The following is a 22500-nucleotide window of genomic DNA, read 5'->3' as shown; positions in this document are numbered from 1 at the left end:
TGTAGTAGTAGTAGTAGTAGTAGTAGTAGTAGTAGTAGTAGTTGTTGTAGTAGTAGTAGTAGTAGTAGTAGTGTTGTAGTAGTAGTAGTAGTAGTAGTAGTGTAGTAGTAGTAGTAGTAGTAGTAGTGTTGTAGTAGTAGTAGTAGTAGTAGTAGTGTAGTAGTAGTAGTAGTAGTAGTGTAGTAGTAGTAGTAGTAGTAGTAGTGTAGTAGTAGTAGTAGTAGTAGTTGTTGTAGTAGTAGTAGTAGTAGTAGTAGTTTGTAGTAGTAGTAGTAGTTGTAGTAGTAGTAGTAGTAGTAGTAGTAGTTGTAGTAGTAGTAGTAGTAGTAGTTGTAGTAGTAGTAGTTGTTGTAGTAGTAGTAGTAGTAGTAGTAGTAGTGTTGTAGTAGTAGTAGTAGTTGTTGTAGTAGTAGTAGTAGTAGTGTTGTAGTAGTAGAGCTGGGGATCCTGGGGTTTATGTTATTTATTTAATATGACTGGACAAGTTCGGGAAAAGGGAAGTGACCAAAAAAACAACAAACAAACTAGAGGACATCAGGGACAAAGGCGAACTGTAAAAACATAAAAATACAAAATTACAAAAACAGACTTGATAAACTTTAATAATTTAAAAACAATTTAAAAATGTTGTGACCTGTGTGGTAAATCACACACACAGCTCCCCCGTAGAACCGTTCAGTTTTTTTAAAACCAGCGTGGCCGCAGTCTCATTCACTCTCACACACAAACCATTTAAAAAATCCACCAGTGTCCTCGGTCAAACGCACGCACACGTGGGTCCACCGGGCCACCGGGCCACCCACGGACACCAGGCCACCGGGCCACCGGGCCACCCACGGACACCGGGCCACCGGGCCACCAGGCCACCGGGCCACCGGGCCACCCACGGACACCAGGCCACCGGGCCACCGGGCCACCCACGGACACCGGGCCACAGGGCCACCCATGGACACCAGGCCACCGGGCCACCCACGGACACCGGGCCACCGGGCCACCCACGGACACCAGGCCACCGGGCCCCCGGGCCACCCACGGACACCAGGCCACCAGGCCATCGGGCCACCGGGCCACCCACGGACACCAGGCCATCGGGCCACCGGGCCACCCACGGACACCAGGCCACCAGGCCACCAGGCCACCGGGCCACCGGGCCACCGGGCCACCGGGCCACCCACGGACACCTCCCAGGCACACGGCCAACTTCCCCTTAAACTCTGTCTGAACGCAGCTCAGAAGCGACGCCCCGTGGTACCACCCACCACAAGTAGCAGAATATTAGTAGTAGTCATTGTTGTAGTAGCAGTAGTAGTAGTACTGGTAGTAGTAGTAGTAAAACACACAAAACACACAACACACAAAACACACAAAACAAACAACACACACAAAACACACGAACAGAGGATGAGGTGGTGGTTCTACTTTTGAATTTGCAAAACAGCATTTCTTGTGAAACAGCTGGTGTGGGTGGAGCTGTGGGTGGAGCTGTGGGTGGAGCTGTGGAGCTGTGGGTGGAGCTGTGGAGCTGTGGGTGGAGCTGTGGGTGGAGCTGTGGAGTTGTGGGTGGAGCTGTGTCAGAGATGTTCTTGTGAGATTAATGGAGTGTTTAGGAAATGTGTGATAACACCAAACCACAAGCTCACTCTTGCTCAACATCCACAATCCCACACACAACAAACATGAGTCTGTGGATCTTCTCAAAGTGACACCTGTGTCACAGAAACACTGACACAGAGACCAGCAGAACGTTCTGAAGGTCCAGCAGAACGTTCTGAGTCCAGCAGAATGTTCTGAAGGTCCACCGTGCTGTCCCTGAACGCACCCCCAGTTCTGGTCCTGCTCTTGGTCCTGGTCTGATGGACGTCTCTGTTGCAGGTCGTTTGTGGAGATGGCTCGACGGTCCCTGCTCCTGGTCCAGATTCTGGTCCAGATCCTGGTTCTGACACGGTCCCATGAGGCCCAAAAAACAGGTGAGTGCTGCCTGGGGTCACAGGGGTCATGGGGGTCACTGGGGTCATTGGGGTCATGGGGGGTCATGGGGGTCATTGGGGTCAGCTGGTTCTGTTGCTTCATGTCACATTTTTGCTGTTGGAGGTTGATTCTGAATAAAGCTGTTGTAAAAGTCGGGTTCCTTTGGACTCACTCACACTGAGGTCATGCTGAGGACTCAGCCCGATCTGATCCGGTCTGATCCAGTCTGACCCAGTCTGACCCGGTCTGACCCGGTCTGACCCGGTCTGACCCAGTCTGACCCGGTCTCTCCCTGGTTCCGGTCCTGGTCCGGCCAGGTGCAGTGTGCAGGCAGGAGGCCGTGGCTGACCTGGTGTTCCTGGTGGACGGTTCTGGGAGCATCGGGAGGCAGAACTTCCAGCAGATTGGTCAGTTCCTGTCGTCTCTGGTGAGCAGCTTCGACGTGCGGCCGGGGCAGGTGCGCGTGGGGCTGGTCCAGTACAGCTACGCGCCGCGGACCGAGTTCTACCTGAACACCTACCCGAGCCGGGAGCTGGTGCTGGACGCCATTCGCCGCATGCAGTACATGGGCGGGGGCACGTACACCGGGAAGGGGCTGGACTTCCTGCTGAGCGACGCCTTCACGCCGGCGGCCGGCAGCAGAGCCAGTCAGAATGTGCCTCAGATCGCCGTGGTGATCACGGACGGGCAGTCTCAGGACAACGTGGTGCAGGAGGCGCGGCGTCTGAAGGAGCGCGGCGTCACGCTGTACGCCATCGGCATCAAAGACGCCAAGGAAGAACAGCTCAGAGAAATCGCCCAGGATCTGGTTTACAGCGTCTCCGACTTCACGGCGCTCCACGACATCTCCACCAACATCATCCAGACCCTGTGCTCCACCGTCGAGGAGGCCCAGGAAAACATCACGCTGCTCTCCAAAGGTACTGAGGACTAGACCGGGACTAGACCGGGACTAAAGAGAGTCTAAAACAGGACCAAACCATGACCAAACTGGGACTAGACCAGGACTGACCCAGCACTAAACCAGGACTAACCCAGGAGTAAACTGTCCAAGAACACAGCAAACACAAACAGGGATACACAGAAACTTTGGGCCTGTGAGAACAACTGAACATGTTGGTCCAGATCCTTTCAGCAACAGCAGAAGTAATAACAGTAATACAAGTCATAGTAGTAATTGTAGTAATAGTAATAGCAGCAGTAGTAGTAGTAGTAGCAGTAGTAGTAGGGGTAAGTAGTAGTAGTACTAGTATTTCTTCATCGGGCAGCACCCCTCGTGTTCTCCGTCCTTCTGGAACATTCTAAAATTTAGTTGTTACTATTTCAATTAAATGTGCCTCTTGTGATTGGCTGCTTCACCAGTCAGTCGCGGGCTGGTCGGTCACGGGTGGGTTGGTCGCGGGTGGGTCAGTCGTGGTGCCGGAGCAGCGCCTCGTTTAGACTCATGTTTGAGAACCCAGATTCCCGCAGAACCATCGTCCCACGAGAACCGCGGCTTCAGTCAGGGATCCGGACTCAGTTTACCCCCCAACAGAGGATCTGAGACCCGGTGAGGACCTGTGAGACCCGGTGAGGACCTGTGCCTGTACTTGACCGGTGTGCGGCGGTGTGCGGCGGTTGGATCGAGTTTAGTCCGGGTTTATTCCGGGTTTATGTGGAGATTGGGGATCGGGGCCATGATGTTTGTGATGCTGTGTTTTTTTTCTCTTTGAGGCAAAAGTTCAAATTAGTTTTCAGTCAGATTGTTTCTAACAGTTAAATTAAACAGATAGTAGTAGTGGTATTAGTAGTAATATTAGTAGTAGTATTAGTTGTATTAGTAGTAGTATTAGTAGTAGTATTAGTAGCAGTATTAGTAGTAGTAGTAGTAGCAGTATTATTAGTAGTATTAGTAGCAGTATTAGTAGTAGTAGTAGTACTCATACTCTTGTGTGTTTCAGAATGTGCCAATGCTTCTGTGGCCGACATCGTTTTCCTCATCGATGGATCTTCGAGTATCGGACCGAGCAACTTCGAGGAGATGAGGACGTTCCTCAAGAGCGTCGTCTCAGGACTGGACATCGCAGAGGACAAGGTGAGGACACGAGGAGGGAGGAGACAAGGAGGGAGGAGACGAGGAGGGAGGAGACGAGGAGGGAGGACACGAGGAGGGAGGAGACAAGGAGGGAGGAGACGAGGAGGGAGGACACGAGGAGGGAGGACATGAGGAGGAAGGACACGAGGAGGGAGGACACGAGGAGGAAGGACACGAGGAGGGAGGAGACAAGGAGGGAGGAGACAAGTAGGGAGGACACGAAGAGGAAGGAGATGAGGATGGAGGAGACAAGGAGGGAGGACACGAAGAGGAAGGAGACGAGGAGGGAGGAGACAAGGAGGGAGGACACGAGGAGGAAGGACACGAGGAGGGAGGAGACAAGGAGGGAGGACACGAGGAGGGAGGACACGAGGATGTAACTCTGTGTGTAACTGTGTGCGTAGGTCCGTGTGGGTCTATGTGTGTAGCTGTGTGTAACTGTGTGCGTAGGTCCGTGTGGGTCTATGTGTGTAACTGTGTGCATAGGTCCATGTGGGTCTATGTGTGTAACTGTGTAACTGTGTGCGTAGGTCTATGTGGGTCTATGTGTGTAACTGTGTAACTGTGTGCGTAGGTCCATGTGGGTCTATGTGTGTAACTGTGTAACTGTGTGCGTAGGTCTGTGTGGGTCTGTGCTCAGTACAGTAATGAGCCGTACCAGGAGTTCCTCCTCAAAGATCATCTGGAGAAGAGCAGCGTCCTGGAGCAGCTGGACTCTGTTCCGTACAGAACCGGAGGAACCGAGACCGGAAAGGCCCTGGACTTCATCCGGACGCAGTTCTTCACCGCGGACGCCGGCAGCAGACGCGACCAGAGGGTCCCTCAGATCGCCGTGGTCATCACGGACGGAAACTCGGCCGACGAGGTGCAGGGTCCGGCTCAAGAGCTCAAACGGCTCGGCGTCCTGGTCTTCACCATCGGGGTGGGACAAGCCAACGAGGCCGAGCTAAAGAACATCGCCTCCAGACCCTTCGAGAGGTTCATGCTCACCATCGACTCCTACCAGGCTCTTCAGAGACTCAGAGATGGACTCCTCCAGACTGTCTGCGTCTCCGTGGAGGACATCAGAACAGGTGAGAACATGAGGAGGAGGAGGAGGAGACTGTGGTGTGTTTCTCCTCAGATGTTTTGGGGCTTGTGAAATTTCTGCTGCAGAAATGTGTTGTTGTTTTTAAAGGTGTTTTTTCACATAAATGTTCTTCTGTCTCATGTCTCTGTTTGTCTCTCTGTCCTCTCGTCTTCTCGTCTCGTGTCTCAGCTCTGGCGGAGAAGTTTGCAGACATCTTCTTCCTGGTGGACAGTGGTCTTTCGCAGACTGAGTTCCAGCAGGTGCGGACGTTCTTGAGTCGCGTGGTGAACCAGCTGAACGTCGGGGCAGATGCCTACAGGATCGGCCTGGCTCAGTACGGCGCCTCCGTCAAAGTCGAGTTCCTCCTGAACGCTCACCAGACCAAAGAGCAGACGCAGGCCGACGTGCGGCGCTTCCGACTGAACAAACTCAAACTCAACGAGCCGCGCAACCTCGGCTCCACCCTCCAGTACGCCGCCACCAACTTCTTCTCGGCAGAGGCGGGCGGCCGGACGGATCTGGGCTACAGGCAGTACCTGGTGGTTCTGAGCGGGAAGGCGTCCGACGACCCGGTGTACCGAGGCTCTCGCCTCATCAAGTCGACAGGCGTGACGGTGGTGGGCCTCAGCCTGGGGGCGCCGGAGAGCGAGATGAAGGTGGTGTCCACGGCACCGCACGTTTACTCGCTTGCGCCGAACACCGCGCCAACGCTCAAGGCCGTGTTCGAAACGCAGGAAGTGGACGCGACTGTCACCGGAGGTCAGAGGTCACACACACAGAGACCATGACACACACAGAACGTGACACACAGAAAGTGACACACAGAGAACGTCACACAGAGAACGTCACACACAAAAAACATGACACACAGAGGAAAACAGAGGAACTCTAACCTCCTCTTATGCTCCTTTCATGTACTTTTCGCATGTTCCTGTCGTGTTCCTGTCGTGTTCCTGGTGTGTTCCTGACATGTTCCTGGCGTGTTCCTGGCGTGTTCCTGTGTGTTCCTGTCGTGTTCCTGTCGTGTTCCTGGCGTGTTCCTGGTGGTTCCTCAGACTGCAGCTCGGCTCGTTTGGCCGACATCGTCTTCATCGTGGACGAGTCCACCAGCATCGGGACGGCAAACTTCCAGCTGGTGAGGACGTTCCTGCACTCGGTGGTGAGCGGGCTGGAGGTGAGCCCCAACCGCGTGCAAGTGGGCGTGGTCACATACAACGACCGCCCGGCAGCGCAGGTTTTCCTCGACAGCTTCAACAACAAAATGGACCTCCTGAACTTCACCAAGATCCTGCCGTACCGCGCCGGACAAACCAACACCGGACAAACCAACACCGGACAAACCAACACCGGAAAAGCCCTGAACTACACCAGACAGAAAGTGTTCACCCCCGCCAGGGGCAGTCGCAGCGGCAGGGGCGTCGAGCAGGTGGCAGTGGTCATCACCGACGGAGAGTCTCAGGTACCAGTTTGTTCTTAAACTCAGAGGAGCTCACAATTTTTGCACAAAATTCCATTTTGCCATCCTGACCAAAAAGTCAGTGACACCCATGTGTTTATGTATTTGTATTTTTTACGGCGTTGCCACAGCGATGACATAAACTCCATGTTATACCAAAAGAAAAATCGACAAATCGCACAAACTTTGGCCGATTTCACTCAAATTTTAATCGTGGGTTCACACTCCGACCCTGAACACACTGATGTAAGAAAATACAAAAATGGGTGCAATAGCGCCCCCTGGACGATTTCTATGTAACAATAGTGTTTTATTTGTTGTAGATTCATAACTTTTGGTGCACACGTCTCGTCCTGTTTATGATCGTGTCAAAATAAAAAGTCATGTTAAAGAAAAGCTCAGGTTCAGTTTGTCCTTTCACTTGTGACGCTCGGTCTGTGACGTTCCTGTCCGGCCGGCGCTCGCTCGACGGACGCGGATCCCGAAGTGACTGAGAGGAATGACACTGTGCCCCCTGCAGGACGACGTGGAGGCCGCGGGAGCAGAGCTGCGCAGAGCCGGGGTCACGGTCTACGCTCTCGGGGTGAAGAACGCCAAGAGAGACCAGCTGGACAAGATAGCGTCCTACCCCACCAACAAACACGTGTTCATGGTGGACAGCTTCTCCAACCTCAAGACCGTGGAGCAGGATCTGCAGCAGACCATGTGCCACAACATCTTCAGACAGGCCATCACAGTGTCCTCCAGGAGAACGGGCATCAAAGAAGGTACGATCGCACACGCGCACACCAAAACCCCGACATGAAGCAGCACATTTTAAATCCACATTTGCCACGTTTACATGAGAGTTTTAATTATAAATAAAAATTATTTAATTCTGAATAAAACTGAATTCTGCTTCAAAAAGTCCATGTAAACATTTAATTCTTAATGAAACTGATGATTCTGAACTTGATTTTGAAGTAAGTGTTTGGTTTATTCTGATTTTAAAGCTGAATGAATTTCTTCCTGGATCATGTTTCTCGTTTCTGACCTTCATCTTCCTTCAGGCTGCGTGCAGACGGACGAGGCAGACATCTTCTTCCTGATCGATCACTCCGGGAGCATCCACCCCTCAGACTTCCAGGACATGAAGAAGTTCATCATGGAGTTCCTGCACACCTTCAGGATCGGGCCAGACCATGTGAGGTTGGGCGTGGCCAAATACGCCGACGACCCCGAGCTGGAGTTCGACCTCTCAGAATATTCCGACGCGGCGTCTCTGGAGCGTGCCGTGGAGGACGTCAAGCAACGAGGAGGCGGCACCGAGACCGGCAAAAGCTCTGAGCTTCATGGGTCCTCTGTTCAAGAAGGCAGAAGCCTCCAGGGGGCAGAAGGTGTGTTCTTCTCAGGTCTCAGAGTTCCTGCTGGTGATGTGTGTTCTTCTCAGGTCTCAGAGTTCCTGGTGGTGATGTGTTTTCTTCTCAGGTTTCAGAGTATCTGGTGGTGATCACAGACGGGAAGTCATCTGATAAGGTGAAGGCTCCGGCCGAGGAGCTGCGAGCTCAGGGCATGACCATCTACTCCATCGGGGTGAAGAACGCCGACATGAACGAGCTGCTGGAGATCTCAGGAGACCCCAACAAGATGTTCTTCGTCCACAACTTCGACGCCCTCAAACCCATAAAAGACGACATCATCACTGATATCTGCTCCACTGAGGGTAAGAACTCAACCAGGACTACACCAGGACTCAACCAGGACTAAACCTTGACTCAATCAGGACTCAACCAGGACTCAACCAGGTTTAAAGCAGGTCTAAACCAGGACTATCCCAGGACTACACCAGGTCTAACCTGGGTCTGGTCTTGTGCAGTGTGTAAGGACGTGTCTGGAGACCTGATCTTCCTGGTGGACAGCTCCGGGAGCATTGAGGTTGAGGACTACGAGAAGATGAAGACCTTCATGAAAAGCGTGATCGGGAAGTCCTCCGTGGGTCCGGACTCGGTCCACTTCGGGGTCCTTCAGTTCAGCACGGTGCAGAAGCTGGAGTTTCCTCTGAACCAGATGTTCTCGGTGGACGAGCTGGTGAAGGCGGTGGACGCCATGACGCAGCTCGGGGGCGGGACTCACACGGGCGCCGCCATCTCCTTCGCCGAGCAGTACTTCAGCGCCACCGGAGGAGGGCGCCCCTCACTCACGCAGAGACTCGTGGTGATAACGGACGGAGAAGCTCAGGACGAGGTCAAAGGGCCCGCACAGGTGAGTCTGACAGGTGAGACAGGTGAGTCTGACAGGTGAGACAGGTGAGACAGGTGACAGGTGAGTCTGACAGGTGAGACAGGTGAGTCTGAGTTTAGTCCTGATTTAGTTCTGGTTTAGTCCTGGTTTAGTCCTGGTTTAGTTCTGGTTTAGTCCTGGTTTAGTCCTGGTTTAGTCCTGGTTTAGTCCTGGTTTAGTCCTGGAGTGTGCAGGTGCTCTTGGGGCTGACCCGTTGCTCCCCCTGCAGAGGCTGAGGGACACTGGGGTGGTCGTTTACGCCATCGGGGTGGTCGGCGCCAACGCCACTCAGCTCCTGGAGATCAGTGGGACTCCAGAGAGAGTCTACAGAGTGAATGAATATGATGCCCTCAAAGAACTGGAGAAACAACTCACTCTGGAGATCTGCAACCCCGACCGAGGTGCTCCTCTGATGTTCTCCTCTGCTCCTCTGATCTGCTCCTCTGCTCCTCTGATGTTCTCCTCTGCTCCTCTGATGTTCTCCTCTGCTCCTCTACTTCTCTGATCTGCTCCTCTGCTCCTCTGATGTTCTCCTCTGCTCCTCTGACGTGCCACAGAGTGTAAGAAGACGGAGAAGGCAGACATCATCTTCTTGGTTGACGGCTCCGGCAGCATCATCGACAAGGGGGAGTTCTGGAGAATGCAGAAGTTCATGTCTTCTATAGTGAACCAGACCATGGTGGGCTCCAACCTCACGCGCTTCGGGGTCATCATGTTCTCCGCCTTCCCCAACTCCATCTTCACCCTCAACCAGTACTCCAACAAACGAGACGTTCTCCAGGCCATCGGGAACCTGACCATCCCCGGCGGAGCCACCTACACCGGAGAAGCCCTGGCCTACTCCCTCCCGTACTTCAACCCCGAGCACGGAGGAAGAGCAGCAGAGAGGATTCCACAGATCCTCATGGTGATCACAGACGGGGAGGCCCACAGCAGGTACAGAGGAAGAACTAACACGACACAGAGGAAGAACTAACACGACACAGAGGAAGAACTAACACGACACAGAGGAAGAACTAACACACACATGACACAGAGGAAGAACTATGTGACAGAGCCAGTCCGTCTATGATTTTAGGTGGCGTTTTCCCATCCATCCATCCATTTTCTTCCGTTTATCCAAGGTCGGGTCGCAGGGGCAACAGTCTGAGGAGGGCCTCCCAGACTTCCCTCTCCGCACACACTTCCTCCAGCTCTTCCAGGGGGATCCCGAGACGTTCCCAGGCCAGCCGAGAGACATAGTCCCTCCAGCGTGTCCTGGGTCTTCCCCGGGGCCTCCTCCCAGTGGGACATGCCCTCCCGAGGGAGGCGTCCAGGAGGCATCCGAAACAGATGCCCGAGCCTCAACTGGCTCCTCTCGACGTGGAGGAGCAGCGGCTCTACTCCAAGCTCCTCCCGTGTGATTGAGCTCCTCACCCTGTCTCTAAGGGAGACGTCCAGCCACCCTGCGGAGGAAACTCATTTCGAGCGCTTGTATCCGCGATCTTGTCCTTTCGGTCACTACCCAGAGCTCATGACCAGAGGTGAGGGTAGGAACGTAGACTGACCGGTAAATCGAGAGCTTCACCTTTCGGCTCAGCTCCCTCTTCACCACAACGGTCCGATACAGCGACCGCATCACTGCAGACGCTGCACCGATCCGCCTGTCAATCTCACGCTCCATCCTCCCCTCACTCATGAACAAGACCCCGAGATACTTGAACTCCTCCACTTGAGGCAAGGACTCTCCACCCACCCGGAGAGGACAAGCCACCTTTTTCCGGTCGAGGACCATGGCCTCGGATTTGGAGGAGCTGATCTTCATCCCAGCCGCTTCACACTCGGCTGCAAACCGCCCCAGTGCTGCAGGTCCTGGTTTGATGGAGCCATCAGGACAACATCATCTGCGAACAGCAGAGATGAGATCCTGTGGTCCCCAAACCGGACCCCCTCCGACCCCTGACTGCGCCTAGAAATTCTGTCCATAAACACAATGAACAGAACCGGTGACAGGTGCAGCCCTGGCGGAGTCCAACATGCACCGGGAACAGGTCTGACTTACTGCCGGCAATGCGAACACAGCTCCTGCTCCGGTCATACAGGGACCGGACAGCCCTTAGCAAAGGGCCCCGGACCCCATACTCCCAGAGCACCCCCCACAGGACACCACGAGGGACACGGTCGAATGCCTTCTCCAGATCCACAAAACACATGTGGACTGGTTGGGCAAACTCCCATGAACCTCGAGCACCGATGGAGAGTGTAGAGCTGGTCCAGTGTTCCACGGCCAGGACGAAAACCACACTGCTCCTCCTGGATCCGAGGTTCGACTATCGGCCGGATTCTCCTCTCCAGTCCCTGGCATAGACCTTACCGGGAAGGCTGAGGAGTGTGATCCCCTATAGTTGGAACACACCCTCCGGTCCCCCTTCTTATACAGAGGGACCACCACCCTGGTTTGCCAGTCCAGAGGTACTGTCCCCGACCGCCACGCGATGTTGAAGAGGCGTGTCAACCAAGACAGCCCCACAACATCCAGAGACTTAAGGTACTCAGGACGGATCTCGTCCAACCCCGGAGCCTTGCCACCAAGGAGCTTGCCAACCACCTCAGTGACTTCGGCCAGGGTGATGGATGAGTCCGCCTCCGAGTCCCCAGCCTCGGCCTCCTCCTCGGAGGACGTGACGGTGGGATTGAGGAGATCCTCAAAGTTTTCCTTACACCGCCGGACAACGTCCCCAGTCGAGGTCAACAGCTCTCCCCCCGCACTGTAAACAGTGTTGGTGAAGAACTGCTTCCCCCTCCTGAGGCGCTGGACGGTTTGCCAGAATTTCTTTGAGGCCGTCCGATAGTCCTTCTCCATGGCCTCCCCGAACTCCTCCCAGCTCCGAGTTTTTGCCTCTGTGACCGCACGGGCTGCAGCACGCTTGGCCCGCCGGTACCCGTCAGCTGCCTCAGGAGTCCCATGAGCTAACAAGGCCCAATAGGACTCCTTCTTCAGCTTGACAGCATCCCTTACTTCCGGTGTCCACCACCGGGTTCGGGGATTGCCGCCGCAACAGGCACCACAGACCTTACGCCCACAGCTACGAGCGGCCGCGTTGACAATAGAGGCCGAGAATGAAGCCCACTCGGACTCCATATCTCCAGCCTCCCCGGGAATCTGGGAGAAGTCCTCCCGGAGGTGTGAGTTGAAGATCCCCCTGACAGAGGGCTCCGCCAGACGTTCCCAACAGACCCTCACTACACGCTTGGGTCTGCCAGGTCCCTCTGGCTTCCTCCTCCGCCAGCGAACCCAACTCACAACCAGGTGGTGATCAGTTGACAGCTCAGCCCCTCTCTTCACCCGAGTGTCCAAGACACGCGGCCGGAGATCAGATGACACGACGACAAAGTCGATCATCGACCTCCGACCTAGGGTGTCCTGGTGCCACGTGCACTTATGGACACCCTTGTGCTCGAACATGGTGTTTGTTATGGACAAACTGTGACTAGCACAGAAGTCCAATAACAAAACACCACTCGGGTTCAGATCAGGGAGGCCGTTCCTCCCAATCACCCCTCTCCAAGTGTCACTGTCGTTGCCCACGTGGGCGTTGAAGTCCCCCAGGAGAACAACAGAGTCCCCGGTTGGTGCACTGTCTAGTACCCCTCCCAGGGACTCCAAGAAGGCCGGGTACTCGAGTACTCTGCACTGCTGTTCGGCCCGTAGGCCGACACCACAGTGAGAGACCTGTGCCCGACCCGAAGGCGCAGGGACACGACCCTCTCGTTCACCGGGGTGAACTCCAACACGTGGCGGCTGAGCTGTGGGGCTATAAGCCCACACCCAGCCCCACACCAGCTCGCCGCCGCTCCCCGTGGGCAACGCCAGAGAAATGGAGGGTCCAACCCCCTTCAAGGAGTTGGGTACCAGAGCCCAAGCTGTGCGTAGAAGTGAGCCCGACTACATCTAGCCGGTATCTCTCAACCTCCCGCACAAGCTTGGGCTCCTTCCCCCCCAGCGAGGTGACGTTCCACGTCGCCACAGCCAGATACTGTGTGTGCGGACCAGGCCGTCGGGACACCCGTCCCCGACCGCTGCCCAGTCCTCTATGCACCCGACCCCTATGAACCCCTCTGTGGGTGGTGAGCCCACAGGAGGGTGGACCCACGTCGTCCTTTCGGGCTGAGCCCGGCCGGGCCCTGTGGGCAAAGGCCCGGCCACCAGGCGCTCGCATTCGAGCCCCAACCCCAGGCCTGGCTCCAGGGTGGGGCCCCGGCTGCGCCGTACCGGGCGACGTCACGGTCCTCGATATTACACTGTTCATATGGGTTCTATGAGCTGCTCTTAGTCTGCCCCGTCACCGAGGACCTGTTTGCCATGGGAGACCCTACCAGGGGCATAAAGCCCCGGGCAACATAGCTCCTAGGATCATTCGGGTACAAACTCCCCCACCACGGTAAGGTGGCAGTTCAAGGGGGAGTGGCGTTTTCCCCCCTACACATAACCGCGGTCTGCACTGACGTGCCCACGCACACACACGCTGAGTCATCCCGCACACATGAGTTCACTCCCCGTTTCCCGCTGTTTCATTCATCTGCGCCGTATTCACTATTATCGCCTTTTCCCCTCTTTCCTCCGTTACTAATTCGCCAAAGGTGCACACTTGAGCGCGTTAGAGTAGTTTATTTCATACTTGTCTCTTACCTGTCCGATGACGCGTCTCTCTCTCCTCCGACGCGGCGCCTCTGCCAAACCGAGCCTCTATTTCCTGTTGGTTGAAATAGGTGCTGTTCGCGCCGTGGTGCTGACCATGTGACGCACGTTATGTAATATGATTTTCTTCAGGTTATTCAACTATTATTTTTGACATTTTATGTACTTTATTACTGTGTGCTCAACGTAGCATAGAAAAGGAAGGTTTATGGTTAAATTCTTTGTCTTTATAATGATTTTCATGTGTTGCTCAGTGGGAGGAGTCAGGTGGTTTAAAGGGGAGCCGTTCCTGGCTGTCAATCAGTCTGCCACCGGTTACAGAGCAGGTAACGTCGGTGCGCTGTACAAGGATCTTATAGGGGACAGTTAATGCTGAACTGGACCCTGTTTTCTTGCTGTAAATACTTTTTGGACTGTTTTGCTCACTGTAAATATTTTTGTACTGTTTTTGGGATTTTTGCACTTTGGACACTGGCACAATAAACCACCTGCACTTAGAACTTCGATCTTGCCTAAGTCTTTAATAGAGCCCCGCCACATCTGGTGTCAGAAGTGGGATGGCAAGTCAAAAGAAGGGTGTCTGCCTTCCAAAGCGCACAGGTCTGCAGTCACAAAGCCGTGTGCGACAGCCAGAGGGGGCAGCAGCTCCAGACCCAGTATGGAAGTCAGAGGAGGAAGAAGAGTGGGAGGACAAACCAGAGCCATCGTCAGAATCTGGACAAGAAATGGTGGCTTTGATGAGGGAGTTTCTGGCAGGTCAGCAACGCCGGGAGAAAGGTTTGCTGGCAGAACTCCGGGGTCTGAGGGCCTCCCTCCCTGCAGCAGAGAATGTGGCTCAGTGTGCACCTCCTCCTCAGCCAGCTCCCAGAGTTTGTCCGGTGCCACACCTACCTGCTCCAACCCTGCCTGCGCACCTCGAGGCAGGTACCCCAACGTCCACAGCCAGTAGCCCAAGGATGGGACTACCAACCCCTGGAGGCCAGAGGTCCTTCTATGGAAGTCGCATGGAGGTCGGGGGCGGTGCTGAGCTGCAGCATCAAGCCCTGGAACTGGATGACCGACCCAGACCTGAATGGAGACATTTCAGTGAGCCCAAAATACCCCAGTTCCAAAGTGGGGAGGACATGGAGAACTATCTGTTATGTTTTGAGCGGATAGCCAAAACCTGGAGGTGGCCAGAGGAGGAGTGGGCATGTCGACTTGTACCCCTGCTGAGTGGGAAGGCACTGGAGGCCTACTCTGCCATGGATGAAGAGAGGGCCCACTGTTATGGGGACCTGAAGGAGGCCCTACTGGCCAAATTTGACATTTCACCAGAAACCTACCGCCAACAGTTTCGCTCTTCCACCCTGCCACCTGGAGAGAGCCCCACAGAGACCTATCACCGTCTCAGAGGACTCTATCGTCGCTGGATTCGACCAGAGGAGGAGATCGGGGAGGCGATTATCATGGAGCAGCTCCTGCGGGTGTTCCCCTTCGAGGTGAGTACCTGGGTGAAGGAACATGAGCCAGCCGACGGACTCACCGCTGCCAAGTTGGCCGTGCAGTACCTCAACGCTCGCAAGGGAGGACCTGCTGCCCGGTCAACCACCGCATCTTAATGTGCACCAGCTCAACCGCTTCTGCCCAGACCAGCGAGGCGTGACCCCAGCCAGGACCAGTCAGGTACCACCAGCACGGCCCAAAACCAACAAGGACCTGGTAAGGAGCTTATATGTTTTCACTGCCAACAGCCTGGTCACAAAGCTTCACTTTGCCCTGTTCGCAAGACCAGAGTCAGAGAGCTCTAGAGAGGCTGAAAATACTGTGCAATGCTACAAAAATGTACTGATTAATGGCCACAATGTTACTGCTTTACTGGACACTGGTAGTTTCACATCCCTGATCAAACGCAGCTCAGTGCCAATTAGCAGCCTGGATTACAGCAAGACAGTGGACATTTTGTGCGTGCACGGGGACAGCCACCCCTATCCTACGGTGGATGTGACTGTGACTGTTTCAGATCAGCCTTACCTGGTGACTGTGGGAGTTGTAGAAAACTTACCTGTAGAGGCTATCCTTGGGTGGGATTTACCTGTGCTAATGGACTTGTTGAATGAAAGTGAGTTACCTGGGGAAGTTGACTCTGGGGGGAATGATGACTGTTCTTTGCATGTGTCTTGTCCTATTCTCACCCGAGCACAGGCAAAAGCCGGGGTCCAACCTCTGCCAGACGTTGACAACAGTCTGTGTGAGGGCGGCACCAAAGGGCCAAGAAAGTCCCGTCATCAGCGGCGATTTGAAAAACAAATGTGGTCTGCAAAACCTGAAAATGTTGATTCTTTTGTGTGGAATGTGCCAGAAAATATTGTTGAGTTGCGAAGCCAGGATGAAATCTTGAACTGTCTGTTTGCTAAGGTGGGAAAAGAAACAAAGGATTGTTTAAGCCAAGTGAAATGTGTTACTGACAATGGAGTTTTGTACATTGTTAGTAATAAGTGCAAACGTCTTGCTGTTCCACTTAGCTGTAGGACCCTTCTCGTGCACCTTGCGCACACAGTTCCGTGGGCGGGTCACCTCAGTCGACACAAAACCTTTTTGCGCGTGAGTTCCTGGTTTTATTGGCCGTCCATGTACGCCGATATTCAAAAATACTGTGCTACCTGTCCTACCTGTCAGAAAACCTGTCCTTTGCGCAAATCTGACCGTGCGTTTCTACAGCCTCTTCCAGTGATTTCGACTCCCTTCCGAAGGATTGCCATGGACATTGTGGGGCCCCTGGTGAAGAGCAGCAGCGGGCATCAGTACATCCTGGTCATCTCGGACTATGCCACCAGATTTCCAGAAGCCTTTCCGCTGAGGGCTATCACTGCACCTGCTGTCCTTCGAGCCCTTGTCCATCTGTTTTCCAGAGTTGGTCTACCTGATGAGATCCTCACTGACCAAGGCACCAGCTTCACATCTCGTCTGATGCACCTTTTCCAGCAGCAACTGGGCATCACCTCCATCAAAACCACTCCGTACCACCCACAAACTGATGGACTAGTCGAAAGATTTAACCAAACACTGAAGAGGATGTTGCAAAAGTTTGTGCATGATACCGGCAAGGACTGGGACCGTTGGCTACCCTTTGTTTTGTTCGCCTATCGAGAAGTCCCACAGGCGTCAACTGGGTTCTCCCCATTCGAACTGTTATATGGCTGGGATGTGCAGGGACCACTAGACCTCCTCCGCAAACAATGGGAGGGCCGTCCAGCCATGCACAAGGACCGGAGCATTGTCCAGTACGTCCTGGAGATGCGGAGAGACTGACTGAATATCTAGAGGAGGCAGAGAAGAACCTGCAGGACGCTCAAAAAGCCCAGAAGGCCTGGTATGACCGCCAACCCCGCAGTCGAGAGTTCCAACCTGGCCAGAAAGTGCTGCTTCTCCTGCCATCCTCCACCAACAAACTTTTGGCAAAATGGCAGGGCCCTTACACTGTCACACGCAAGATGGGGCCAGTCACCTACGACATTCTGCACCCTGACAAAAAGAAGTCCAAACAGACCTATCACGTTAATCTCCTTAAGGAGTGGAGGGAGCGTCCAGTCCAGACTCCAACAAAAGCCCTGTTTGTCAGGAAATTGGGCGAAGAAGAGGACGAGGAGGAGCCGGACATGGGACTGGAGGGATTGACCAACACTGCTGCCCCAATGCTGGTTCATCTTCCTCCCGAGCAAGCCGCACAGCTACTACAGACCTTCAAGGAGGTGTCCTCTCTGTTCAGCGCCAGCCCTGGCAAGACTGCAGTTGTTGAGCACGTCATCCGCCTGAAGAGTGGCCGTCCAATCCGTCAAAGGCCTTACCGTGTTCCACAGCAGCTCGTGGGAAAGCTCCAGGATGAAATAAAAGAAATGCTGAAGCTTGGAGTCATTGAGCCTTCCAACTCTGAGTGCAGCCAAGAAAGACATGTGTGTGTTCAAGAAAGATGGGTCACTCAGGATCTGCATTGATTTCAGAAAGCTGAACTCTGTGTCTGAATTTGATGCGTATCCGATGCCGAGGATTGATGATTTGCTGGAAAGGATCGGTGCGGCCAAATACATCACCACGTTGGACCTTTGCAAAGGATACTGGCAAGTGCCCCTCGAAGAGTCATCACGGCCTTACACAGCGTTCCAAACACCTGCTGGACTGTTTCAGTTCACTGTGATGCCGTTCAGGCTGCATGGAGCACCCACTACATTCCAATGTCTAATGGACAGAGTTCTCCATGGGTGTGAGCATTGCAGTGCAGCTTACCTGGACGATGTTGTCATCTTTAGTGAGACCTGAGAGGATCATGTCCAACACCTCTCCCTAGTCCTGAAGAGAATCCAGCAAGCTGGTCTGACACTCAATCCGGCAAAGTGTGAATGGGCTCGGCAGGAGACATGCTACCTTGGCTACCAGATGGGTCAAGGGGAGGTGAGGCCTCAAGTTGACAAGGTCGAGGCAATCCTGAAGTCTCCAAGGCCACGCACAAAGAAAGAGGTACGCTCTTTTCTTGGGTTGGCAGGATGGTACAGAAAGTTCATGCCACAATTTGCAACCATCGCCGCTCCCCTCACTGCACTCACCGCCAAAACTCAGCGAAACCCAGTCAGTCGTGAGACCCGCTACTCTGCTGTTGAGAAAGAGGGGCTGGCCATCAAGTGGGTGTTGGAAAGCCTGCGGTATTACTTGCTTGGATGAGAGTTCGACCTAGAGACCGACCATCGAGCCCTGACATGGATAAACACCATGAAGGACCACAACAGTCGCCTGACCAGATGGTACCTTACCCTTCAGCCCTTCAGGTTCTCCATTCGACACCGTGCCGGCAAGATGAATGTTGTGGCTGATTACCTGTCTTGGTTGCCCCACAGTGTCGAACTTCCGGAAGGGAGGGATAATGTGACGGAGTCAGTCCGTCTATGATTTTAGGTGGCGTTTTCCCCCCTACACGTAACCGCGGTCTGCGCTGACGTGCCCGCGCACACACACGCTGAGTCATCCCGCACACACGAGTTCACTCCCCGTTTCCCCGCTGTTTCATTCATCTGCGCCGTATTCACTATTATCACCTTTTCCCCTCTTTCCTCCGTTACTAATTCGCCAAAGGTGCACACTTGAGCGCGTTAGAGTAGTTTATTTCATACTTGTCTCTTACCTGTCCGATGACGCGTCTCTCTCTCTCCTCCGACGCGGCGCCTCTGCCAAACCGAGCCTCTATTTCCTGTTGGTTGAAATAGGTGCTGTTCGCGCCGTGGTGCTGACCATGTGACGCGCATTATGTAATATGATTTTCTTCAGGTTATTCAACTGTTATTTTTGACATTTTATGTACTTTATTACTGTGTGCTCAACGTAGCATAGAAAAGGAAGGTTTATGGTTAAATTCTTTGTCTTTATAATGATTTTCATGTGTTGCTCAGTGGGAGGAGTCAGGTGGTTTAAAGGGGAGCCGTTCCTGGCTGTCAATCAGTCTGCCACCGGTTACAGAGCAGGTAACGTCGGTGCGCTGTACAAGGATCTTAAAGGGGACAGTTGATGCTGAACTCGACCCTGTTTTCTTGCTGTAAATACTTTTTGGACTGTTTTGCTCACTGTAAATATTTTTGCACTGTTTTTGGGATTTTTGCACTTTGGACACTGGCACAATAAACCACCTGCACTTAGAACTTCGATCTTGCCTAAGTTTTTAATAGAGCCCCGCCACAAACGAACACGACACAGAGGAAGAACCGTTCTGGACGTTCTGGATGTTCCGTGGCGTCTCACAGTGAGTCTAATGTCCTGGAGACAAACACAGGGAAAAGACAGAAAACATTTGGGGTTTTTTTCTGTTTTTCGATGGTAAAAGCTGCAGATGTTTGTGGATCTGCAGATGTTTGTGGATCTGCAGATGTTTGTGGATCTGCAGATGTTTGTGGATCTGATGTGGATGTTAAAGTTCATGTCTGAGTTCTTTTTAAGCCTCAGATTTCTCGTCTGATCTGCAGGTTTTGGAGAAAGACTGGAGGTGACTGTGACTCTGTTTCTGTGACTTGTGTCTTTGTGGTTTTCATCCACACTCTGGTCTCTTGGACGACCTGAGTGTCGTCTGCACAGTTGTGATAGGACACATTATTGCTGTGTGTGAAGTGTCCTGCAGGGGGCAGCACGTACAGCAGAGGAGGTTCAGGTGGAGCAGAGGAGGTTCAGGTGGAGCAGAGGAGGTTCAGGTGGAGCAGAGGAGGTTCAGGTGGTGCAGAGGAGGTTCAGGTGGAGCAGAGGATGTGTCTCTGATGCAGAGGATGCTCTGTCCACAGGGATGCCCTGGCAGCACCTGCCGAGGCCCTGGCGCAGGCCGGGGTGTCAGTCTACAGCATCGGGGTGGAAGGCGCCAACCGGGAGGAGCTGGAGATCATTGCGAGGAACAAAAGCTCACACATCTTCTACGTGGACAACTTCAGCGGCCTGGACAACCTCTACAAGAACATCAGCCAAGTGATCTGCAACGACACCAAACCAGGTCAGGACCAGGACTGGCACCAGGACCAAGACCAGGGACCAGGACCAGGGACCGGGACCAGGACCAGGGACCAGGACCAGGGACCGGGACCAGGACCAGAGACCACAGTAGTAGTATCAGTATTTGCAGTGGTAGTACTGATAGTCTGTTGTGTTTCAGAGTGTGAGAAGCAGCAGGCAGACCTGGTGTTCCTCTTGGACCAGTCTGGTTCCATCTCCACTGGAGACTACAGCATCATGAAGAACTTCACCCTGGACCTGATCTCCAAGTTCAAAATCTCCCAAGACAAAGTCCGAGTGGGACTGGCCCAGTTCAACAGAGACTTCCAGCACCAACTGTACCTGCACGACCTGGACTCTGAGGAGAAGGTACTGCAACTACTACTACTACTACTACTACTACTACTACTACTACTACTACTACTACTACTACTACTACTACTACTACTACTGCAAATAGTACTACTACTGGGAGTACTAACAACGACCTGGACTCAGAGGAGAAGGTACTTAAAATACTGCTGCTACTGCAAGTACTATTAGTACAAATACTACGTTCTACTACTACGTTGGCGGTTTTAAATGGCATCTCTGGCGCCGGGCCGAAGGGGCGGGTCTTACTCTAAAGCCACGCCCCTCGCTGTGATTGACAGGTGGTGAAGCACGTCTTGGCCATGGTGCAGAAGGGGGGCGGGACCAGGATCGGCCACGCCCTGGCGTCGCTGCGGGAGTACTTCACGGCGGCGCGGGGCAGTAGGCGGGACCAGCAGGTGTCTCAGAACCTGGTACTGATCACGGACGGGGACAGCCAGGACGCCGTGGAGGACGCCGCCAATCGTCTGCACGGGATGGGCGTGGAGATCTTCGCCATCGGCGTCGGACACGTGCACAAACCGGAGCTGCTGCAGATCTGCAAGAACCCGGAGCTTCTCTTCACCGTTGAGAACTTCGGGAGTCTGGAGAAGATCAAGACCAAGGTCGTGGATACAATCTGCAAGTCCCGCCCACCCAGCGAGCAATCAGGTGAGAGAAACACCCAACAACCAATCAGGTGAGAGAAACATCCAACAACCAATCAGGTGAGAGAAACACCCAACAACCAATCAGGTGAGACAAACACCCAACGACCAATCAGGTGAGAGAAACACCCAACGACCAATCAGGTGAGAGAAACACCCAACGACCAATCAGGTGAGAGAAACACCCAACAACCAATCAGGTGAGACAAACACCCAACGACCAATCAGGTGAGAGAAACACCCAACGACCAATCAGAGAAACAGCACTCAGTGATCAATTTAAAGCCAGTTGAACTTTTTGGAGTTTGTGGCGTCTCGTTGTTTTCTCCTGGGCCTGTTTAAACTTCAGAAGATCTTTGTTCTTGTTTTTGTTTTCTCAAAAAGAAGAACAAAGTTCTTATGAAGCATGAATAGGCCTTTAGTGTTGGCAGTACGAGCCTGTACGAGGCTCCGCCCACAAGCCCACTCCACAGTTCTCCATAAACGCACTAAAACACAAAGTCTCTGTCTCTCCTCAGATTGCAGTATCGACATCGCTCTGGCGTTTGACATTTCTCACCCCGGCGATTTCGTTCCCGGGACGCAGCTCGTCTCTGGTCAGGTCAAACTCCAGGCGTTCCTCCCGGAGATCGCCCGTTATCTCTCCTCCGTGCCCAAACTGTGCTGCACGACGGGGGCGGTCAAACCCAACCTGGCGTTCCGCGTCCTCGACCCGAGCGGGGGACTCGTCTTCGACACCAACTTTGAGCCTTACAACGAGGGCGTGGTCACCAAGCTCCTGGCGCTGAGCCCCACCCAACCCTCGTTCTTTAACTCCGCCCTCCTCCAGTCCCTCAGGGAACTGTTCGGATCCAAGTCCAGAGCCGGGGTCCAAGTGGCCGTGGTCTTCTCCGACGGTCTGGACGAAGACCTGACGAGACTCCAGGAACAGTCCGAACTCCTGCTCAAGTCTGGTGAGAACATCTGAGAGCTCCTCAGGACTTAGACCGAGTTCAGACCTGGTTCTGATCTGGTTTAGACCTAGTTCTAACCCAGGTCTGAACGAGATCAGACCTGGTTCTGACTGTGTTCTGACCCAGTTGTGACCCGGTTGTGACCGGTTGTGACCTGGTTGTGACCCGGTTGTGACCCGGTTGTGACCCGGTTGTGACGGTTGTGACCCGGTTGTGACCTGGTTGTGACCCGGTTGTGACCCGGTTGTGACCTGGTTGTGACCTGGTTGTGACCCGGTTGTGACCCGGTTGTGACCTGGTTGTGACCCGGTTGTGACCTGGTTGTGACCTGGTTGTGACCCGGTTGTGACCCGGTTGTGACCTGGTTGTGACCCGGTTGTGACCCGGTTGTGACCCGGTTGTGACCCGGTTGTGACCTGGTTCTGCAGGTGTCAGTGCTCTCCTGGTGGTGGCGCTGGAGGGAGCTCAGGACCAGGTGCAGATGCAGATGTTGGAGTTCGGTCGAGGCTTCGGATACAAACTTCCTCTG

The 22500-nt window shown here is 53.8% G+C and overlaps 1 protein-coding gene across 1 annotated transcript in view; it reads left to right on the top strand.

Moving 5' to 3' along the window:
• Positions 1-22500, top strand: part of col6a4a (collagen, type VI, alpha 4a) — a 64532-nt gene that overhangs the window by 15687 nt on the left and 26345 nt on the right. Inside the window, 18 exon segments of the mRNA XM_055163950.1 lie at positions 1873-1967; positions 2292-2888; positions 3909-4042; positions 4617-5115; positions 5301-5870; positions 6167-6570; positions 7088-7334; positions 7617-7882; positions 7884-7943; positions 8035-8269; positions 8423-8808; positions 9056-9227; positions 9384-9762; positions 19798-20000; positions 20160-20368; positions 20653-21022; positions 21537-21971; positions 22400-22500. The exon segment at positions 22400-22500 is cut by the window's right edge and continues 45 nt beyond it. Of these exon segments, the coding sequence (XP_055019925.1) occupies positions 1886-1967; positions 2292-2888; positions 3909-4042; positions 4617-5115; positions 5301-5870; positions 6167-6570; positions 7088-7334; positions 7617-7882; positions 7884-7943; positions 8035-8269; positions 8423-8808; positions 9056-9227; positions 9384-9762; positions 19798-20000; positions 20160-20368; positions 20653-21022; positions 21537-21971; positions 22400-22500 (5349 nt within the window). The 5' untranslated portion in view covers positions 1873-1885.

The sequence above is a fragment of the Boleophthalmus pectinirostris genome, unplaced genomic scaffold (genome assembly GCF_026225935.1).
Source record: "Boleophthalmus pectinirostris isolate CB_2022bp ecotype Guang Dong unplaced genomic scaffold, ASM2622593v1 HiC_scaffold_6, whole genome shotgun sequence".
Lineage (NCBI taxonomy): Eukaryota > Metazoa > Chordata > Actinopteri > Gobiiformes > Gobiidae > Boleophthalmus > Boleophthalmus pectinirostris.
Note: the sequence above shows the minus strand (reverse complement) of the source record. Positions and strands in the feature narration are given on the sequence as shown.